General features: G+C 33.4%; 1 protein-coding gene across 6 annotated transcripts in view; it reads right to left on the bottom strand.

Annotated features, from left to right (window-relative positions):
• The window catches only part of TANK (TRAF family member associated NFKB activator), a 97,918-nt gene that overhangs the window by 13,072 nt on the left and 63,418 nt on the right, over positions 1 to 21,428 (bottom strand). For 4 of the 6 annotated variants that reach the window (XM_006074295.4, XM_006074294.4, XM_025275995.3 and 1 more), the window contains 2 exons: positions 17,785 to 17,896; positions 16,562 to 16,680 (listed from right to left, as the gene is read on the bottom strand). In XM_006074295.4, the coding sequence (XP_006074357.3) occupies positions 16,562 to 16,680; positions 17,785 to 17,896 (231 nt within the window). The remainder of the gene's footprint in view (positions 1 to 16,561; positions 16,681 to 17,784; positions 17,897 to 21,428) is intronic. The other 2 variants (XM_025275988.3, XM_025275999.3) reach the window with 1 other exon arrangement.

Below are 21,428 nucleotides of genomic sequence, written 5' to 3' on the forward strand. Positions count from 1 at the left end.
TAGACGAGGCAAAAAGGCAACATTTTAAAGCTAACCAATCATGTCAGGACACTGCAAGAATAAAAACCTCTTAAAAGGTTATATTAAATCTATAGCAACAAAATAGAGAAGAGGTAATATTAAGAGAACAGAAACATCTGACAATTTAAATAATAAAAAAAGGTGATTAAACTAATAATCTCCTTTTAAAATTTAGTATCTGAAATTCTCAACATGGAAAAAAAAACCAACTCTCTTAGGAGCTAGAAATAACCCAAGAGAAGTAACTCCTATAATTTTCGTCTGAAAATGAAAATAGTTAAAGAAAACAGTGATGAAGACTATTCCAGTTTTCAAAGTATACTGATTCACACATAAAGTAGGAATGATTGCTTCTGAAACCAAAGCCTAAAGACTAATGGCGGGGGGCGAGGGAGAAAGAGGTGAAGCAAAGGTAGAAAAAGAACGATGAATTTTGTTTTGCTTGCCAAATAACTCGAGTCAACTTACTTCTGAATTTATCTGGAAAAGATTCCTGGGTTGTACTGGCAGGGGGTAAAGGAAGACAGACTTACTGAAGAATCTCTGAAGCATCTAAATTAAGGACTTCAAGTTTCTTTGGAGTTAGGGACGGCTCTACTTACTATTATTTCTGTTACTGTTGATATATTTCAAATGAAATTTTTATGTCCCACATCCCAAGAGAAAATTCAAGAGATCTTAACATGCTAGTTAAAAAAAAATAAAGGAAAGTAATTCTCTGACATTTTGAAGCAGGGTTTATCTAGAATGGGTAGAGAAAGTTAATATTATTTTCCATTGTAGCTATCAAATGCAATTTTCTGAAAAAGATCATCTATTTTCTCATAGGATTTAAGATTAGTATAGTTAATAGCAACTCAGAAGCTCAGAATTTCTTTTAAATGATAAAATTATCTTACCTAATGAAGACTACTCAGTTTTGTGAGCATATCAGAGAGTAAGTGACCATTAGAAGAGATAACTAATATTTTGCTATTTTCAAATATTTTCCAGGTGGGTCCTGCACTGCAGGAAGTTGAAGTTACTACAACTTCAGATAAGGAAGCAAGAAAACTCTGAACGTTATATTTTAGGAGATTTTAACATGAAATCATTCAACAAATGAATTTATTTCGAGGTACTAAAACTTAAAATACTTAACATTATAAACTGTTCCAAGTACTAGTTTGGAAATGGCGAACTTGTGGAATGAATACTGAAATAAGAGTTTTACACGTCGTACTTTCATTTACACTTCCAGTATGGCACTGGATAAGTCATTCAACTAAATCATTAAGATAAACCCATTTGAAACAGTTGGAAGACGTTGTGAAATGATTCCTTAAATTTCCTCTTATGTAAATTAGGAGAATTTGTTTTAGTGTAAATCAATTTAGGTTTCTCATAGATGAGTAGTATATATAAAAAAATGTTCTGTTCAAGACCTAGTTAAATATACAAAGATATTTAAGAAGGAGAAAAATGAAAAAGTGCTAATATTTCATTAGTCCAAAACCTTCTTATTCTTAATGCATATGATAATGGCAAATATTTTTGTGTTGGAATCCAAGATTTGTCACACATCAACATTTCAAAGAAAGAAATGTATATTTCCCCTAATGCCTGCCTTTTTAATATTTGGCACTAAAAGTATTTTGTTCTTTTTATAAATCAATGTAAAAAATACAGAAATGATTCACAATAGCAAACATACGAATTCAATCTATGTGTCAATTGATGATGGATGAGTAGTGAAAGAAAACGTGGTATATATGCAATAGAATATTGTGTGTATACACACACACACATTTTAAGGCTGAAGACATCAGCTTTAAAAAAGAAGAAAATTCTGTCATTTGAGACAATATGGATAAATCTAGAGGACATTATGTTATGTGGAATAAGATAAGACAGGCACAGAAAAACAAATATAGCACAATCTCGCTTATATGTGAAATCTAAAAAAGTCAAACTCATAGAAGCAGTGGAGAATGGTGGCTGCCAGGGTTTGGGGGAAGGTAGTGGGGGGAGATTTGAGTACCAAGTTTAAGTCATGCAAGATCGATCAATTCTGGAGATCTAAAGCCGAGTATGACAACTACAGTTAATACCACTATACCGTATACTTGAAATCTGCTAAGAGTATGTCTTAAATGTTTTCACCACAATAAAATAGAAAAATACTTATATGAAGTGATAGATATGCTAATTAGCTTGACTGTGGTGATCATCTCATAATGTATACATATATCAAAACATGTTATACATTGTAAATATATGTAATTTTTATTTGTCAATTTATACCTCCAAAAAGCTAAGGGAGAAGAAGAAATGCAAAAAACAATTTTAATCAGAATCATTAGTTGACTCATTAGTTTTTCTTAAAAATCATTAGTTTTTAAAAATTTTGAAGAACTAAAGTCAGCAAAATTAAACTGAGTTATTTCAAACTCTTCAATACTTTTAGGGTATATTCTCTCATATGGAAGGAATCTTAACTTTACAAGGCTAATACTGAATAAAGGTGGTGAGTCTTCAATGATACGTATTTGAACTACAGCAATGACTATCACTTTATTCTAGGATTCATATCAAAGATTCTCTCTAAATTTAGCTGAGATCCTTTCATGCAAAAGGAATACTTATTTTCCAATATCTCAGGCCACTGAGTGTAGGGTATATTTGATTTTACTTCTGAGATTATGCTTTTAAAACAGAAAAGACAGCTATGTTTTTACTTGGAATCAATATCAACCAAGAAGTCAAGGTGAGATGGGATGGATCAGTAAAGGGAATATAGACTGTGGAATAGTTATAAGCACTAGCTTAATAAAATTTACTACAGAAAAAGAAAAATGAGCAATGGAAAAAGAAACTGAAAATAAGGATTCAGTTATCACTTAGATTTCTGAAACTAAGAATGAAATGTTAGAGGAGAAACTGAGGTTGCATTTATTAGTTTAGATATACTGAGACAAAAATGGACTGAGAAAGGGAAGAGCTTCAAGTAGAAAATAGGAACAAAAAAGCTACAAGAGATTTGATAAGAATAAAAAAGCATATTAAAAGTTTAAAGACAAAATATAATTTTAAAAAATACATAGAAATTGTGTTTACAAGAACTTATGGCCATGTGAAATCTATGTCCTCTCACTCTCAGTAGTATTACTGAAAATCTAGAAAAACAAGAGGAGCACAAATTCTAGGAGCCTTATTGGTTCTGCATGATGCAGTGTGCTAGGCAGATCCACTGCTGGTGCAGGAACAATTCCGGGGCAAGATGGGATCCATCCCAGAGTTCTGAAGGAAGTGACAAGAAAATAAACAATATAAAAATAATATTAAATATCCCAATTATTTCCAAGTGCTTCATAGGGTTTTGGTTTAATGTTAATACCCCCAAACTACTATCAACTCAATGTTACAATAAAACATTAAAAAAAGTTGTCTTGCTGAATTTTCTTAACAAATAAATATATCTAATTGTGGGAATGCCTTTTTATATGGAACAGAAAATAAATGATTAATTTTAAAAAGTAAGGTTTCCCATACTTCCCTCACCCCTTTGCTGAACACTACATTTAAAACAAAATAACCTGGGAAAATTCTTTTCTTTAACTACTCATTTTATGTTTTGTTATTACCATGGTGAACAGAGAATATCTTCATGAAAATAGCTGTTATTTAAGCAATATATTATTGCTTATATATATATATGCATATATTATTTAACTTAATCCACATAATCTTGTGAATTGTTGTTATTTAGTCGCTAAGTCGTGTCTGACTTTGCAACCCAATGGACTGTGGTCCACCAGTTTCCTCTGTCCATGGGCTTTTCCAGGCAAGAATACTGGAGTAGGTTGGCCACTTCCTTCTGCAAGGGATCTTCCCAGGAATTGAATTTGCATCTCTTGTATTGGCAGATGGATTCTTTACCACTGAGCCACCAAGGAAGCTCAATCTTGTGAATTAAGTATTAATACTTGAATTTGATTTTAACACTTGCTAGAGGCTTTGCTAGAGGCCTCCCTGGTGGCAGAAGACGCAGGTTCGATCCCTGTGTCCAGAACATCCCCTGGAGAAAGAAACGGCAACCCACTCTAGTATTCTTGCCTGGGAAATCCCATGGACAGAGGAGCCTGGGGGGCTACAGTCTATGGCGTTGCAAAGAGTCGTACATGACTTAGCGACTACAACAACAGTTATAAGGCTTTGGAAAGGTCAAATAATTTGTCTACCATCTAGCAGAAAGAGAAGCTACAATTGGAACCCAAATCTTAGTGCCCCAGGCTCCCAACTTCTTGGTTTATAGGTCCTAATTGCTAGAGAAGTAAAATAGTAAGGTTATCTAACCTGGAGAAGGGAAAGGCTACCCATTCCAGTATTCTGGCCTGGAGAATTCCATGGACTATATATATAGTCCATGGGGTCACAAAGAATTGAACATTACTGAGCAAACATTACTGAGCAACTTTCACTTTACTTCACTTCATTTCACTTCATCTAGCATGGTGAGGAAGATGGATAACACTTACACATTGCACCAATGGAAACTAATTTTAAGATTCTAAAACTTGTCTGTCATATAACAAATATAGTTCTCAGTGAGGCACAGTTATAAGCCAAGTTTTGATGTTTAAATATTACCTGGGAGAAGAAACTTTTGGTATAGCCTTTTTTTGTGCTCAAGAATGTCAAGAAATTTAAACCCCAAAATTACCTGGATAGATTTACTGAAGCTTTACAAACCAGTTCATGTATTCTCAGAGGCAATTTGGCAACAGTTTCTTAACCAAAATTTCAGTTTAAGTGTTTCTCAACCTTGTCATTAAAAGCTAACCATCTGACAACGCATGACAACTGGAGTACCTTACTGTTAATTCTATCCTTTCAAAACCTTACTTCTCTACCTGCCTTCCTAAATACCTCCTAATAAACAACTGGACATAGTTACAGTAGCTGACTGAAAATCCTTGTTTGATAATCTCAGTTGGTACATTATTTCATGATTGATATCTGTTCCCTTGAAACTGGGTGATATTTTCTTGACTCACCATACGTTGAATAATTCTGGACTATACCCCAAACACTGTGAATATTACATTGGGGAGACATTATTTTATGGTGCCAAAGGGTGTTGATGTTTTTTGTTTTCGCCAGGTAATGAGATTGTTTAGACGGAGACTTCACACTGTCACTCCTCTGAAGAGCAGCAGCTCAGTTCTCAGCTCATTCCTTAATGCTTTAGCTGCAAACTGCTTTCAGTGTGCCCACACATCCTTGGTTTTGGGGAGATCCAGAGACTTAGGCTTCAACACAGAACTCTGAGTTCATTTTCTCTGGCTCTCTCCTCTATGGGGCTCCTTCCCTCTCTGGTGACAGTTGTTATTCTGGGCTCGTTTTCCTTTCTGGTTCTTGCAGCCAGAATGGTGGTAGGCTTTCAATTGGAATTTCAGCCACTAGAACTGTGGCCACCCTCAAGACAAAACCACAAAAAACTTGTGAATTTACTCTGAGCCAATTATATGCTCCACATTTTGACTCCTCTCCAAAATATGCAAAGTTTATACCTAAAGTCCTCAGATAATTGTTTTGTTTGTATGTTGCACAGTTATTACTGTTATTTGTAGAGGACTGGTTTGCTCAGTACTCATTCCTCATTGTAACATAAGCTGAACTTCCAAACTCAATTTTCTTTTGTTAACCCCTCCATTCTTTTGAGGATTTCACCATGGTTTTCTAGAGATGTCTTCATCACCAATCCAGTGACCTTTCCTAAAGTTCACCTTCTGCTTAATGCTCATTTGACAGTTTTTCACCCTAGTGAGCAGCTTTTCTTTCTTGATAATCTTTTGGCTACCAGTATAATATTTAGGTTTTCTTAAGTTCTGGTGTTTTCACTGGTCCTTATTCTTCCAAGACTAAAAATGAGGGTATTCTCTAAGATTAAGACATGAGGGTACACTGTTCTTCCCTCATTATACACCTTTCTTATTATTCATTCTCATGTTATGTCTATCGAGTAGTCATTTCTTAAAGTCTATCTTCAGGCTCACCGTATCTCTTGATAGCCACTCTCAATTTTCTTTGAATCCAATATATTTTTACATACTCTGTTCCCTATTGTAGAGTACTACATTTTAATATATAATGTAATGACCATTTCCTTAAATCTGATTAACACTGCTAATCTTTATCTTCCTTTATTAATATAAGGCCATTCTCCTTAGCATCAAAAAACCTTAGAGAAAAAACCTTAAGGAAACTGAGATTAGGCTTTCCTGGAATAGTAAAATTCAAGACAAAGCTAGAAGTCTGATAAAATGCTACCAACTTTTTATTTTGCCAAGAAAAAGCTTAGTAAAAACAACTAACTATAAAGATTTCTTATCTTTTTCATATAAATGAGAAATTGAGAGACTTCCTTGGTGGTCCAGTGTCGAAGACTCTGCACTCCCTGAGGAGGAGGCCTGGGTTTGATCCCTGGTCAGGGAACTAGATTCCATATGTTGCAAATAAGAGTCCACATGCCGCAACTAAAGATCCCACATGCTGTAAACGAAGACCAAAGATCCTGAGTGCCACAACTAAGACCTGGTGTAACCAAATAAATTTTAAAAAAGAGAAAAAAAAAATGGACATTTATCAAAAAAGTAGAAGGGAGAGTTTTAGATTTAGCTTTACCAAAAAGTTTTCACTCTGTCCTCAGGACAAGATAAGAAACAAGAGCTGGGACAAGAACAGGGATTCTGTGACTGCAACATGGGAAAAGAGGAGGAGGAGAGAAGGTTCAATGAGCAGCATCAAGAAGGAAAGCAGGGTTTACTGTGGCAACTGACCACCCAGCAGGGATATATCCTAAATTACACTTTCAGGGAATCTGGACAAGTCAGTGAGCCCTTGCAGCATTATTTGGATGAAATGTAGAAGGAAACATAATACTAAAGAGCAATTAGAGGTAGAAACAGCAGTGGGTAAACCCATCCAATATGAAATATAGAAATCACTACTGATAAACAAAAGAGGAGAGAGAAAACAAAAGATAGCCACCTCAGAATTATTTGGTTTTCCAAAAGGAACTTAACAGAGAAGGAGAAAAACAAATCACATTTAATAATGGCTTAGAGAAAGCCCAGGAACTAATTTACAATAGTTTTATTAAGATTCTAGGATCTTTCTATTTTAGAGCAAAGTATCAAGTATATGGAAAGATGTTTAATTGACAAAGAAAAAAAAAATCTTTCAGGGAAAAAGTCAGCTTTCATAACAGGGCAAGAATGCCTTAAGCAAGCAACAAAGACACTGAAAGAGCATAACATATTGGCTACAAATGATAAATTAGGTGTGCCAGCCCCATCTCTTCCCATCAAATTCTAGCAATAGCTTAAAGAAGACTACAAATTCAATAAGAGTTGTTAAAGTAGCAACTTTCCCGGTGGTCCAGTGGTTAAGACGCCATGCTTCCACTGCAGGCCACAGAGGTTCGATCCTGGCCTTGGTCAAGATAAATAAGGGATGAATAGAATACAGTAACTCTGTGTTGTGGATTCTGGAGAACAGTAGGAAAGAGAAAAATGGGAAATGTAAGAAAGCATACAAAAGTGGGAAATAAGGGGAGAAAAGCCACATTTGAGATAAATTTGCTTAGAAGTCAGAGAAAAAGATTTAAAAAATAATATGCCACGTCTCATTATCTTCTCCCCTCAAAATTTATTTCCAGTATAATAACAAAGCAAAACCTAAAACTACATATTAAATTAAAAACCAGAGGCTCACCAAGATTAATATAGAGAAATCTGTTGTGTTTCTTTACATTAACAATAAAGTATCAGAACTGGAAAGTATCAATAAAAGAATAATCCCTTTTAAAATCACATCACAAAATAAATAAAACACTTAGAAATAAACCTGATCAAGGAGGTGAAAAACTTATATGCTGAGAACTAAAAAACATTAATAAAGGAAACAGCAGATGATTCAAGGAAATGGCAAGACATTCCATGCTTTTGGATTGGAAGAATTAATATTGTTAAAATGGCTGTACTACTCAAAGTAATCTACAAATTTAATGTGATCCTTATCAAATTACCCATGACATTTTTCACAGAACTAGAACAAATAAGCCTAAAATTTATATAGAACCCTAAAAAAAACAGAATTGCCAAAGCAATCCTAAGGAAAAAGAACAAAGCTGGAGGTATAACGCTCCCAGATTTCAGACAATACCACAAAGCTGTAGTAATTAAAACAGCACTATACTGGCACAAACAGATGGATCAACAGAACAGAGCAGAGAGCCCAGAAATAAACTCACACACCTACAGTCAATTCATCTTTGAGAAAGGAGGCAAGAATATACAATGGAGAAAAAAGAGTTTGTTCAGCAAGTAGTTATTGGGAAAGACAGAAATCTATTAAGTTAGAACACACCCTCATACCATACACAAAAAATAAAATGGCTTAAAGACTTAAATATAAGACATGACCCCATAAAGCTCCTAGAAGAGAACATCGGTAAAACATTCTTTGACACAAATCGTACCAATGTTTTCTTTGGTCAGTCTCCCAACAGAAATAAGACCAAAAACAAACAAATGGGGACTAATCAAACTTATAAGATTTTGCATAGCAAAAGAAAGTATAAACAAAAGGAAAAGATAACCTATAGAATGGGAGAAAATATTTGCAAATGATGTGACTGACAAGAGCTTAATTTCCAAAATATACAAACAGCTGACACAACTCATTAACAGGAAAAAAAAAAAAAAAAAAAAAACCCCAATCAAAATATGGGCAGAAATATATATGGAATTTAGAAAGATGGTAACAATGAGACAGCAAAAGAGACACAGATGTAAAGAAGAGACTTTTGGACTCTGGAAAAAGGCGAGGGTGGGATGATTTGAGAGAACAGCATTGAAACATGTGTATTACCATATGTGAAACAGATCGCCAGTCCAGGTTCGATTCATGTAGACAGGGTGCTCAGGGCTGGTGCACTGGGATGACCCTGAGGGATGGGAAGGGGAGGGAGGTGGGAGGGGAGGTAGGATGGGGAACACATGTACACTCATGGCTGATTCATGTCAATGTATGGCAAAAACCACCACAATATTGTCAAGTAATTAGCCTCCAATTAAAATAAATTAAAAAAAAATATATGGGCAGAAAACCTAAATAGACATTTCTCTAAAGAAGATGTAAGATTGCCAATAGGCACATGAAAAGATGCTCAACATTATTAATCATTAGATAAATGCAAATCAAAACTACAGTGAGGTACCACCTCATACTGGTCAGAATCAGTTCAGTTTAGTCACTCAGTTGTGTCCAACTCTCTGCGACCCCATGGACTGCAGCACGCCAGGCTTTCCTGTCCATCACCAACTCTCGGAGTTTACTCAAACTCATGTCCATCAAGTCAGTGAAGCCATCCAACCATCTCATCCTCTGTTGTCCCCTTCTCCTCCTGCCTTCAATCTTTCCCAGCATCAGGGTCTTTTCTAATGAGTCAGTTCTTCAATTTTTACAAGAGAAATTTCAATGTAAATATTAAAATGATTTGGATATCAATTTTTTTCTTAGAGTTTGTGATATATTTATTATGACACTTTGGGGAAAACTTTAAAGAATAAACTTGTTGAAAGCAACCTTCTAATTATTATTCTATCAGAAAGTTTACAAACAAAGACTAATCATCAAAGAAAGTAATATAGAAGTGTTATGTATAAAAAGAAGGCATATTTGATCCAATCTCTAAAAATAATACCAGGGGGAATGGAACATTTGCTCTGAGAAGGCAAGTTACTATACACAAACACATTTTCTCCAACTCTTTGTAATCTCTAGGCTAGGCTGTGATGTGCCATTGTATAGTGGACATTTCTATCTAATAAAAGATGAATCAAGCCTTAATGGAATAAGGGAGATATATATATACACACACACACACACACATATATATACACACACACACACATATATATACATACATACATACATATATATATATATATATATATACACATACATACATACATATATATATATATATATATATATATATATATACTTTTTTCTTTTTACAAAAGTAAGAATGTAAGAAGTCATATTTTTTTTAAAGTTCCTCTCTCAGGAAAGGTATGGTATGTTTGGTGATGTAAATCTTATTTTATTTTGTCATGGAAATCACTTGATAGTTACCTATCTTGACTAATGGTCTAATTTCTGTTCAAATAATAAAACAATATTTATCATATACCTGTATATGATAACTTTTATTTAAAAGCATTTACTATGCATGTAAAACCAGGTACCTGATAATATATAGCAACCTAGCCCACAAATAAATCTAGTTTAAGAGACTTACAACAGAGAAAGTATCTACAGTGGTGAGAGAAGCTATGGGGGCTTGAAACTCAGATGGAGATCTCGAAGTGAGAAGTGCACTTGAAGTCCAGAGTATATGAGATATGAACAATTCAAGGATGGAAACTTCCCAAGGCCATCCAAGACCTAGACTTGTGAGGCAAAGATTTTATAAGCTACAGTGCCTGCCAAAATTGTCACACAATAAATGGAGGAACACACCATGGGTAAATGTCTCTCACTGAAGGTCTACAGAATAAAGAAACAAAAAGAAGCACTATCCTCTGAAGTCATGATTATGTCATTTAAAAAAGTTTATAGTAAATGAAATTGGTTTTTCAAAACCCTCAGTTTTAGCTGTCCGTTTATTTTATGTTGTCCATAGTAGCCTGGAACAATATTAGTCCTTGCCTAGAAATTATTCTTTTTCAATTAAAATACTGTACAAAACTTAAGTTTACATGTCTACGTATATACTATTAAGATATAAGCAAGTTAAGAATTTGTTTTTTTCCCCCCTACTTAAACTAAATGTTGAGTGCCTGATCAAGCCTACCTTTAGCTCATTGGGAATATTTATTTCTAAATTAAGGTTCTATATATTTATCTGTGGGCTTCCCTTGTGGCTCAGCTGGTAAAGAATCTGCCTGCAATGCAGGAGACCTGGGCTCGATGTCTGGGTTGGGAAGATCCCCTGGAAAAGGGAAAGGCTACCCACTCCAGTATTCTGGCCGGGACAATTCCATGGACTGTGTATAGCCCATGGGGTCGCAAAGAGTCAGACACCACTGAACAACTTTCACACATATTTATCTGTACCATAAAATGATAATTAGAATTTCATTTTGTCATGTAATTAGGGTTTCATATTGTCTTATAATTTGCTTGTTATTACTATGGATCTGCAAATCTTTGTTTCCCCAACTAGGCTGTAGCTCCTTAAAGGAGGCAAATTTTACCTCTTTTTTTTTTTGGTATTCCTATCAAAGACTAGCAAAACTGGGAAAACAGAAGGGAGTTCAATAAATACTTCTTGTCTAAGTGACTGACAAGTTAATTTTTAGACATGAGTTTTCTTCAAACATGTCATAGCTTCTATATATACCTGCAATTGCCAGGTACAGCATATCTTATTTCCTTAACGTTAGCTCTGATGGCAGCTCCACGCTCCATCACTGTTTTACTATTCTGAACCTACAAAATTTTTCCTGCTCCTCAAAACTACCATATATTTGCTGATCTAATCACAATGATAGCTACATTAGAAATTTGCCAAGTGTCTAACTAGCATCTTTCAGCAACAACTGTGTTCTTTGTGTTTTTAAACTTTTGTTTAAAGTAAATACCTCAGATAAAAAAAAGATGCATAAATAATAAATTATGTAAAATCAGAAACAAAGCATAAAAACAGCTGTTTCTACACATGAATACATGGTCTCTAATTAGTTAAAAGTTCAAATAAACTCATACAATATCTACTTTGTATCCTGGATCCTAGACCATTCAATAATGTCTATTTGGTTATTAAATCAGGACTTTAAGTCAGAGGGCAGTTTAGAGGTATTGAATGAATGAGAGAAAAAATTTACTAATATTGCTAAATTCTTTTATGTATTTTACATTATTGCTCTCTATATTGTGTCAAAACACTCTAGACTTCTGTATAACTTACACACACACACACACACACACACAAATGTAAAAGAAAGATGACAAAATTTTGACACACCCTATACACCTAGGATAACATTCACTTTGACAACTGAAGTGGTTCCTAAAGCACTATTACAGAAAATTTCGTTTTCAAGATCATAAAAATGACCCAGGGGATTTTTCTGGCAGTCCAGTGATTAGGACTCTGTGTTTTTACTGCACTTGGCCGGGGTTCAAGTCCTGGTCAGGGAACTAAGATCCCACAAGTCAAAAAAACCCCCCAGTATATTACAATCCTAGCTTTTTTACAAAAGCAAATTAAACAATGCCAATTTGTATTTACATTAAAATACAAAATTTGCTAAGTAATAACTGCCATCATGACATATGTTACTATGTTTGACAATGGTATCCTGCAAACAAGATTGTAGTCTTTGCCAAGAATAAGTATATGTATTTTTGAGTGATTTGATTCTTTACAATTTTTAATTTTCACAGTAATAAAATGCAAGTTTCTTGGTTCTCTAAAGCACTGCTCAGCTAATCTCCCCTGAAAGTCTATATTCATATTAGAATTTTTGAAACTACTCTCAAGATAAATAAACTATGATATTTCTTTCCTCTGAGATGCATAATAATAGAATTCAGGAAGTCAAATTCATTATTAAATTCTGACAGATTCCTTTACCTTTCATTCATATTTATCACATGGTGAATGAAGCACTGTGCTGTCCCCCCACACACTTGATCTTTTTGGTACCCTCTTCTGTACACCACAATCTACAATCCCTATGATACTTTTAAATACAGTAGGTCTACAAAAACTTCGATAATATTTTTTTTTTCAAGAGGAAGAACTTATTTTCTTATCTCTGGAGCACTTAGTGATTCATTCCTAGTAAAGCAGAATAAAGCAGAGGCAAAGGTGATTTTAGAGACTAGATTTTAGAAAGCACTATGGCCTCCTCCTTGCTATCTTATATCTCCTTCTTTCTTAGTCTGAGTAAGATACCTGTCAGTGTGATGAGAGGCCTGTGTGGCCAGGCCTCTTGTCAACAGCAATCCTGAAAGTGGATCCTCCAACCACAGAAAAGCCTTCAGATGACTGGAAGGCCTTGGCCACATCTTGACTTCAACAACATGGGATCCTGAACCAGTACCACCCAGCTAAGTCGCTCCTGAATTTCCGATTCACAGGAAGTGATAGTTGTTGCTAAGTACTAGGGTAAATCTGAGGTGGTTTGTTATATGATAGATAATATAATGAATTCTATCTCATCAAGAAACACTGTACAAACTACTGTGGTGAACAAGAAGTGAAATTCAGGTTTTCTTTTAAACTGAGGACTTCTCCCCTAATGTCTCTACACTGTAAACAGAATACTAAGGGTCATTCAATGATACAGGTTCTGCTATCTTGACTTTTCATATCCTTTTAGAAATCAAAGGATTCTTGCTTATTCTTTGTGTAAAAAAAGTGAAAGTGTTAGTCCCTCAGTCATGTCTGATTTTTTGTGACCCCATGGACTTGTGGCTGTCAGGCTCCTTGTGTAGGATTACCATAAACAGAGACTGAACTATAAATTTCATATTTCTCAAATACAATTTTCTAAAAGGTCCTCTTTTCCCTTCACTCTGTGTCTCATTTTCCAAGGCAGCCATAGTTGACATTTATTATAATGTCCAGAGATCTTTCCCTTTTCAAATACGGTAATCAAATCCTAAACAAGATAAATATTCCTCAAAACTACCCACCAAATAGGAGGAGGAAAGGGCTGTGAGTGGTTAGTAGCAGCTTCCTTCTGTTACTGGTTGAAAACATTTCTGTTAAGTCACTAATTCATTAGAGACTTGGCCAACTGATCAGGAATGAAATCAATTAAGAGTTTTTTATAACACAGAGGACTATATTCAGTATGATAAATCATAATGGGAAAGAATATACAGAAAAGAATGTTTATAGTATATGTATAACTTTGCTGTACAGTAGAAATTAAAAAACAATGAAATTAATTAGTTTCTGAGAAGGGTAATAAGCATAAAGTCACATTGAAAACAGGAAAAAAATTGTAGCACTATCTTAGCCATTTCTGAATACTACCTGCTAGGTTTTATCTTGTGTATACATGCATACTTTTATAAAACTGCAAACAATATGGAATTTTTTCATTTTGGAAAAATCTTAAATGTATCCATACAATTTAAAGTTTTTAGGAAAGAATTTCACTTGTATTGGCCAAAAGTGCATTTAATTATAACTTAATAAGCATAGGCCAACATATATGCCAATGGAAAAGATTTTAATTTCAACTGGCCAGTATTTTTCTAAATTAGGTCTAAGGTTTTACAATGAATATATATCTAGCTCTTAAATACTCATAAATCCAATTTATTCATTCCTTTAGAATATATTTGTTCTCTTTAATCCTTTATATGTTTAGTGCTTATTAGCACTTTGGCTCTAGATATATAAAAGGAGATGAAAAAACTGAAATGGAAAATTATTAATTTTTATTATAGTACAAAAAGACTGAGTTGAAGAGCTATTCAAAGTATTAAATACATGTGTGTGCTCAGTCACTCAGCAGTGTCCGACTCTCTGCAACCCCATGGACTGTAGCCTGCCAGGCTCTGTCCATGCAATTCTCCAAGCAAAAATACTGGAGTGGGTTGCCATTTCCTACTCCAGGGGATCTTCCCGACACAGGGATTGAATCTGCATTGCTTGCACCTCTTGCATTGGTAGATGGATTCTTTACCACTGTGCCACCTGGGAAGCCCATTTTTAATGTATGTGTGTGCTCAACTGTGCACATTAAATATACAGTTGTCAAATATAGTAAGGAGAATTAAGAGAACTTGATGAATTTTAGATTTATTTCTTATTTGAAGCTTTCTATATTTTCCTCTTATCATCTGTCCACAAGTATAATCAATGCAACATTATTAATTTTTTGATAATAAGCTACCTTTGACATGATTCCTGTTACACTTAATTTCAGCTCAAGTGTTCATAACTGACAGATGCTAAAACTTTCAAATAATGACAAATTATCCAAATTCAAAATAAACTAAATTAGTAACACATCTTAAGAGTTTTTCACATTACCCCTTTTGTTCTAATCAAGATTGCTATTTTCAAAAATACCTTCTATGTATTTTGAACTGGAGATATTTTATTATCTTCAAAGATATTATAATTAGAATAAACATAAGAATTGTGACTAAAAATTAATAGTAAATCATGACATTTAGAAGTCCTTGCAATAAGAAAATGGTCTGCAAATATTGCTTACTTAAGCACTACCTTTATAAGTCAGCATTTTATAGTAGTTTAATGATTTTAAAATGTACTTACTAGGCTCTATCATAAAACTGTATTCTAAAAGTCAGAATCACTGTTTCTGAATTTTATGTTTGGCAAAATAAATCTAAACATATTCCAGTGGCATGGTTTCTTGTGTTTACTAGCAGTTTTAGATAAATGGAAATTGGCGTTGAGGGTGAAGAGAGCTCAATGATTCAAATAAAAAACTAATATTGATTCTTAATAAAGAACTATGAACTGAGAGATACTGTAGGAAATTTTTCATTCTAAAATTTTTATTTATAGGGAAGTATCAAACAGGATTTCTCAATTTGATGTTAAATAAAAACAAGATAGTCTTAGTTCTCCCCATTTTTATTTTTCTTAAGAAAAATGTACCCTTCCTGCATGTATTTTTCTTTTATTATGCATTTATGTTTCTATAAATGATGTCATGCATTACATTTTTAAAAAATCTAAATAAATTATTCCTACTTTATCATTTTGTAATCTCCATTATTTATTCAACAGTGCTTTTGAAATCCAGGTATAGTAATATGTAAATATTTAGTTTACTTTTTCTAAAATGTTTAACTGTAATGATGTACCACTGTGCTCCTGATGGGTGTTCAGGTTATTTCTAACCAAAGTACCATGAACATCCTTGTGCGTATCTCCTCTGCAGATAAGCAGTATTCATTTTTACACTGCTTCAATGAAGACTTTTGCTTAAGCTAGTCAGGTGGGTTTTGTTTTTTAATTAAGCACAGGCAAATGAAAAAACAAAAATGCTATTTTCTAGCCCAGAATCATCTGTGTATTACTATATTATTTTTATCTTTCTTTGTTAAATCTTTTATCTCTTTGGTAAACACCTGTGACATAGACAAGTAAATACTAGAAAATAAGAAATTTAAGCCTTTATTTTACGTGGAAATAGTGCTTCAAATATATTTAGGAACATGTAAGTTACTTGCTTGTATATAAAGAACTTCTGTTTAGAATTCCAGAGGTGGATTCACTTCAAGAAAACAAGATGAGGAAGATTTGTTATATACTAGCATTTAAATTCTACTTCTTGTAATAACAGTGTCAGGGTTGAAAAGAATTTTGTCTGCTTTCTCCAACTTTCCTGCCCACCCCAAATGTAACAGAATATTGACTAAATAATTCAGAAAGTCTGATTTCTCATTTATTTCCTTTAGGGAATAAAATGGCAGCACAGTCTACCTTTGATTCTTTTTCTCTCGGTATTCCTGATTTTGCTTTATCATGAGGCTGATCAAGAGTCAAATTATTCTTCCTTGCTTCACTGTCTTCAAGCAGAGGAACATAGCCACAACTGTTATCTGTAAGACAAAAACCTCTTGGACCTAAGTAGGAAATCCTTGTTTTGGGTACCACTTAGAAAAGTAAAAAGAATATACACCCAAACCCCTAATTTTAAAGAGCACAGATTTTGAGCTATGGGTTTTAAAAATTCTTTAAATAATAGTTACTGTAACAATTTAGATTTGCCCACTTAGATTTTGGCATATTTGATTCGTATTTTTAAATTTTCATTCCTAATAAACACACAAAATTCCTACACTTCCAGTATCAGCAGTATACAGAATCTGTAGAATTTAAAAACTAGAAGTATGCCGTTTGTATCTTATCATCAGCAACCACAATTAAATTTTTATTTAAGAAATATACTCAGGTATGCATTTGTTGTTTATTTATTTGAATAATGACTCTATGCTTATTATTAAAAAATCAGAAAATGCAGACATGCTGAAAAGAATAAATAAAAAGCTACTCACAGTTTTTATCATCTGTGAATGATTCCTATTAACATTTTGGTTTATATTTTACCAGAATTTTTATTTTTCAATACATATAAATTCACAAGAAACAACTTTTTTGCATAGATAAAATTACATGTTTTTTATCTTGCTTTTCTCATTTTGCTATATATGATGAATATATCTCATGTTTTTAAGTGAACACCTATTATCATCACTTTACTTGGCTACACAGCTGTTCACTACGTGAATGACTGTAATTTAATGGTTGAACATCCCATTATTAGAAATTATTACTGTGATGAGCATCCTTGTAATATATACCTTGAGTACCTGAAGAAATATTTTTTATGATACACTCTTAGGACTCAAATTTTTGGTTTAAAAGGCACACACATTTAAAAAGCTTTTGCTATTTACTAAAAAATTGTCTTCTAGGAAGTTTTATCAACTTAAGAGTGCCACCATATGGTACATGTGGCTGTCCACTTTCCCATTTCCTGCATGTGTTCATTTCCTAAATAAACATAAAACTTAACTGCACCACAGTTATTAAGATACCAGAAATACTGAGAAACACAGGAGAAATAAAACAGAAAAACTTAACTTCCGTCTTTCTTTTCCACACAGGTTTAAGAAATACTTAAAAATTTAACATGAACATACCTCGACTGGAATTCACAAGAAGTAACTGTGATTGTAGCTTGTCAATAATAGTTTGTTGAAGTGACAGCTGTTCCTGTTGCTCACGTATTCTCTGCTCATAGTTTTCAGTCTGCTGACATAAAAACCAGTTAGCCTGATATTTACTGATAGACATGTACATACATTTAATGTCCATTAGTAATTACATATAGGTATGAGTTACCCATATTGCCATTTCCCAGGTACAGGGGCGTTTATTTACGAGCTAAAAACAGGATTCAATCATGTACTTATAATCATTACAAACAAAAGTGATTTAAAACACTTTAAGCACTGTAAAATTTTAAAAATCACCTTAAAGAAATTTCAGTTAAGAGCTCAATGTACAGTTCTTGGATAAAAATTGTAATTTAGAATTTAATCTGTAATGATAACAAAAAAGCATGAATGGTAAAATGGATGCTAAAGTTATTCTATAAAAATACTAACTTTAAAAAATTAAGATTTCATGTTCTTAAAATAAATGCACTTTTGAGTTTATTTTTAGAGTACAAAAACACAAAGGAAGTAGTTACAGCTAAAACACTATGAAATTCAAAGGTACAAGCACAAATTATAAAATTACATTGATCAGAAACTTCTAAGATTAAGATTTAAGAAGTCAAGAAACCACATGGTTAATTTCTAATGGACATCTTAAATACCACAATTTCCCTTACATTTTTTAATCCAGTCACCTTACTACTATTACAATGGCTGTGAGAATTAAGCAATGAAAGAGTCTATGGCCATATCACCCTGAATGCGCCCGATCTTGTCTGATCTTGGATGCTAAGCAGGGTCAGGCCTAGTTAGTACTTGGATGGGAGCAGTGAAAGAAGACACAAGTTCACATTTTGCAGCACACAAATGTTGCAAACCTGATATATGAAAACACTTCATTACAATGATCAAATTAGCACAAAGTCTGAAAAATATATAACCAAAAAATAATAGAGAATTCTTTACCAATTTCTATCACTAGAACACATAAATGACTAAATTGCAAATTCTTTGAAATATGAAATGGGGTTCTAATAATCTTGGAATGTCCTTCAATGGATACTATATATTTGATTTTAAATTGATTCTTAATCAATGATCAAAATTAGTGAAGCTCTAGTATTTTCAGAGATCTACAAACATTAAGTGCTTTATAAATGACACAGCTGTTTCTAGAGTCCCAAAAGAAATTAGCTTAAGAAATGAAAGCAAAATAGCACATTTTCCCAAATAAAAGGTGAAATTTTGTATTACATTTTAAACATGAGTAACTGACAAAGCTGGTAAGTAATCCAAGTGGTGTTTTGTCTTGCATGTTTCCTGAGGGTAGTCTCATGTAACTTGATATTCCTATGCAAAGTAACTTATACACAGGACATATTCAGTACAAGCTTATTGAAAAAAAAAAAGAATCCAATTAAAATAAAATTCAAGTAAATTCTATTATTATAAGAATGAATCTTTTGAATCTGTCTGAACCATACATCCTATGACTAGGAGTGTGATAATAGAACCTTGGATACCAAATTCCAGCCTAGGGCCAGGCTTCCTAGAACAAGACTTTTTCCTACATAAATTTGCATCCAAGCCCCTAGAAAGAGTGGGTGGGTTGACTATAAGAAGGGTTTAAACCTCTAATGCTAATTCTGTAGTACTTTAAATTTGCCTGTCTACACAGAGCTACCAGGGCTGAGGAATCAGCAAACATGCCTGATATTATGGTTTGTTCTATCTACTTTTGTGTATTTAGAACATCCTCTAAAGAACTCCAAGCTTTTCATAAACATTAACCAAAAATTATCCATTCTTTCACTATTTTTTGATAGGTATATATATTTTACTATCCAGCATTAAAGGACCAGTACAAAAAGCTTATTAAGGTAGAGACACACTCAGAATAAATGTATAAGTTATTCAAACCTCAGCCCATTCTCTATCTATTACATATTTGTTCCCAACCTTAATGAAAAAACAAATGACCTGTATTTTCTTTTGGAACCAACTCAGAAAGCCTCTGCCAGGTAATTTTCATCTTCTAGTTTCTGGCTTAAAAACATACTTTAGCACATCTCCATATAACGTATTATAATAAATGAATAATGCTGAAAATGTTTTCATTAGCAGGGGAAAAAAAATCAAGAGATTAACAATTTCAAGTTGAAGTTTTCCACTATTTAGTAAACCACTTAACAAAGTACTTTATAAACTTAAGCAAATTCTGTAATAATTTAAAAAACTGATACTCTGGAAGTATAGCAGGGGAAATAGAATAGCAATAACCCATGTTCTTTTAAGTTCTTTCCACACACTTTCATTATATCAATTATTAGTCTAGCCTAATTGTTTATATGTATGATTTCTCTTTAGACTATAACCTCCTTAAGGACAGAGACTATTTTCTTCTGATATCTCCAGAGTACCTGGCACATACTGAAATGCTCAATAAATATTAGTCAAATAAATAATCTAATTAAGTTAAGAAAATATAAGAGAAATAGATATGTCTTCAGAAGTTAACCTGAAGGAACGGAGATAAGGTTTTGCTTACATTTCTGAAGAAAAATAGAGACAGTAAGTAAATAAGACCAAAGAAAATTAAGTCTCAGAAGATAGATGTAAAAAAACTGTCCATGTCTGAAGATTTTTTTTCATTTTTCCTTTTTTTGGAAAAAAAGGGAAGCTTATACTGTCAGAAAAAAAATTACTAATTTGAGAAGAGAAAATATTTAGAAACAGTATAAAGACTTTGACCACAAAGCCATGAGAGGGAAAGTCCAGAAGAGGATATTGTATCAAATTGGGAAATAACCAGCAGAACTGAGTTGACTTGCTATGTTTGGAAACTAACAGAAACAAGAGGCTTTTCTTGTTAAATGCTTCTTGTTCACTGAATAGATGTACATAAACTTATTATCTGAAACTCCTTTTAAAAGGTTAGATAATTGTTGCACTGTCATAGTATTCACATACACAAAAATCAGTACAATTACAAAGCAAGTACATTCCAGCGCTACCAAAGACCCTACAGAACAGAAAAATTACTAACAACCACATTGAAAATGTACAACAGCAATGTCTTGTCAACACTTCTGTACAGAGCACAGACATGACAGCTAAAACAGACAGAAGAGAAGATGCTTTTGACAGCCAGTGTGTGTGAATGATTCTTTGAGTCAGATGGCAGCAACAAGTTACCAACTAGGAGATCTGCATGACAACTAACCATCCATCTGTATCAAACACCATCTGGCCAAGATGACTCTGGCTTCTGTGTATCTGACACTCCTTCCAATTCCAAAGACTAGCAAAACAAGTGGTCTACCAGCATCTAAAGAGGTAAACAGGTACTGAGGTACTTGTGCCAGAATATACTTTATATCCTTTCTCAGTGTTGAAAAGCAAAACTTATAACAATGGTGATCAAATACAGCACAGACTTTGAATTTACTAAAAATGGTTGTCCATACACTCTCTTGACTATCATAAATAAAGCAAAAAGCTTATCTTAAGAAAAGTCCCTTTATCCTGGCAAAATTTCAATCCATCTTTAAAATTAAGGCAGCATATTTTCTATAATTTCGGACATACAGCTACTCAAGTTTTCATGGGTTTCATAAATATTA

Source organism: Bubalus bubalis, chromosome 2, assembly GCF_019923935.1.
Source record: "Bubalus bubalis isolate 160015118507 breed Murrah chromosome 2, NDDB_SH_1, whole genome shotgun sequence".
NCBI classification, from domain to species: Eukaryota; Metazoa; Chordata; class Mammalia; order Artiodactyla; family Bovidae; genus Bubalus; species Bubalus bubalis.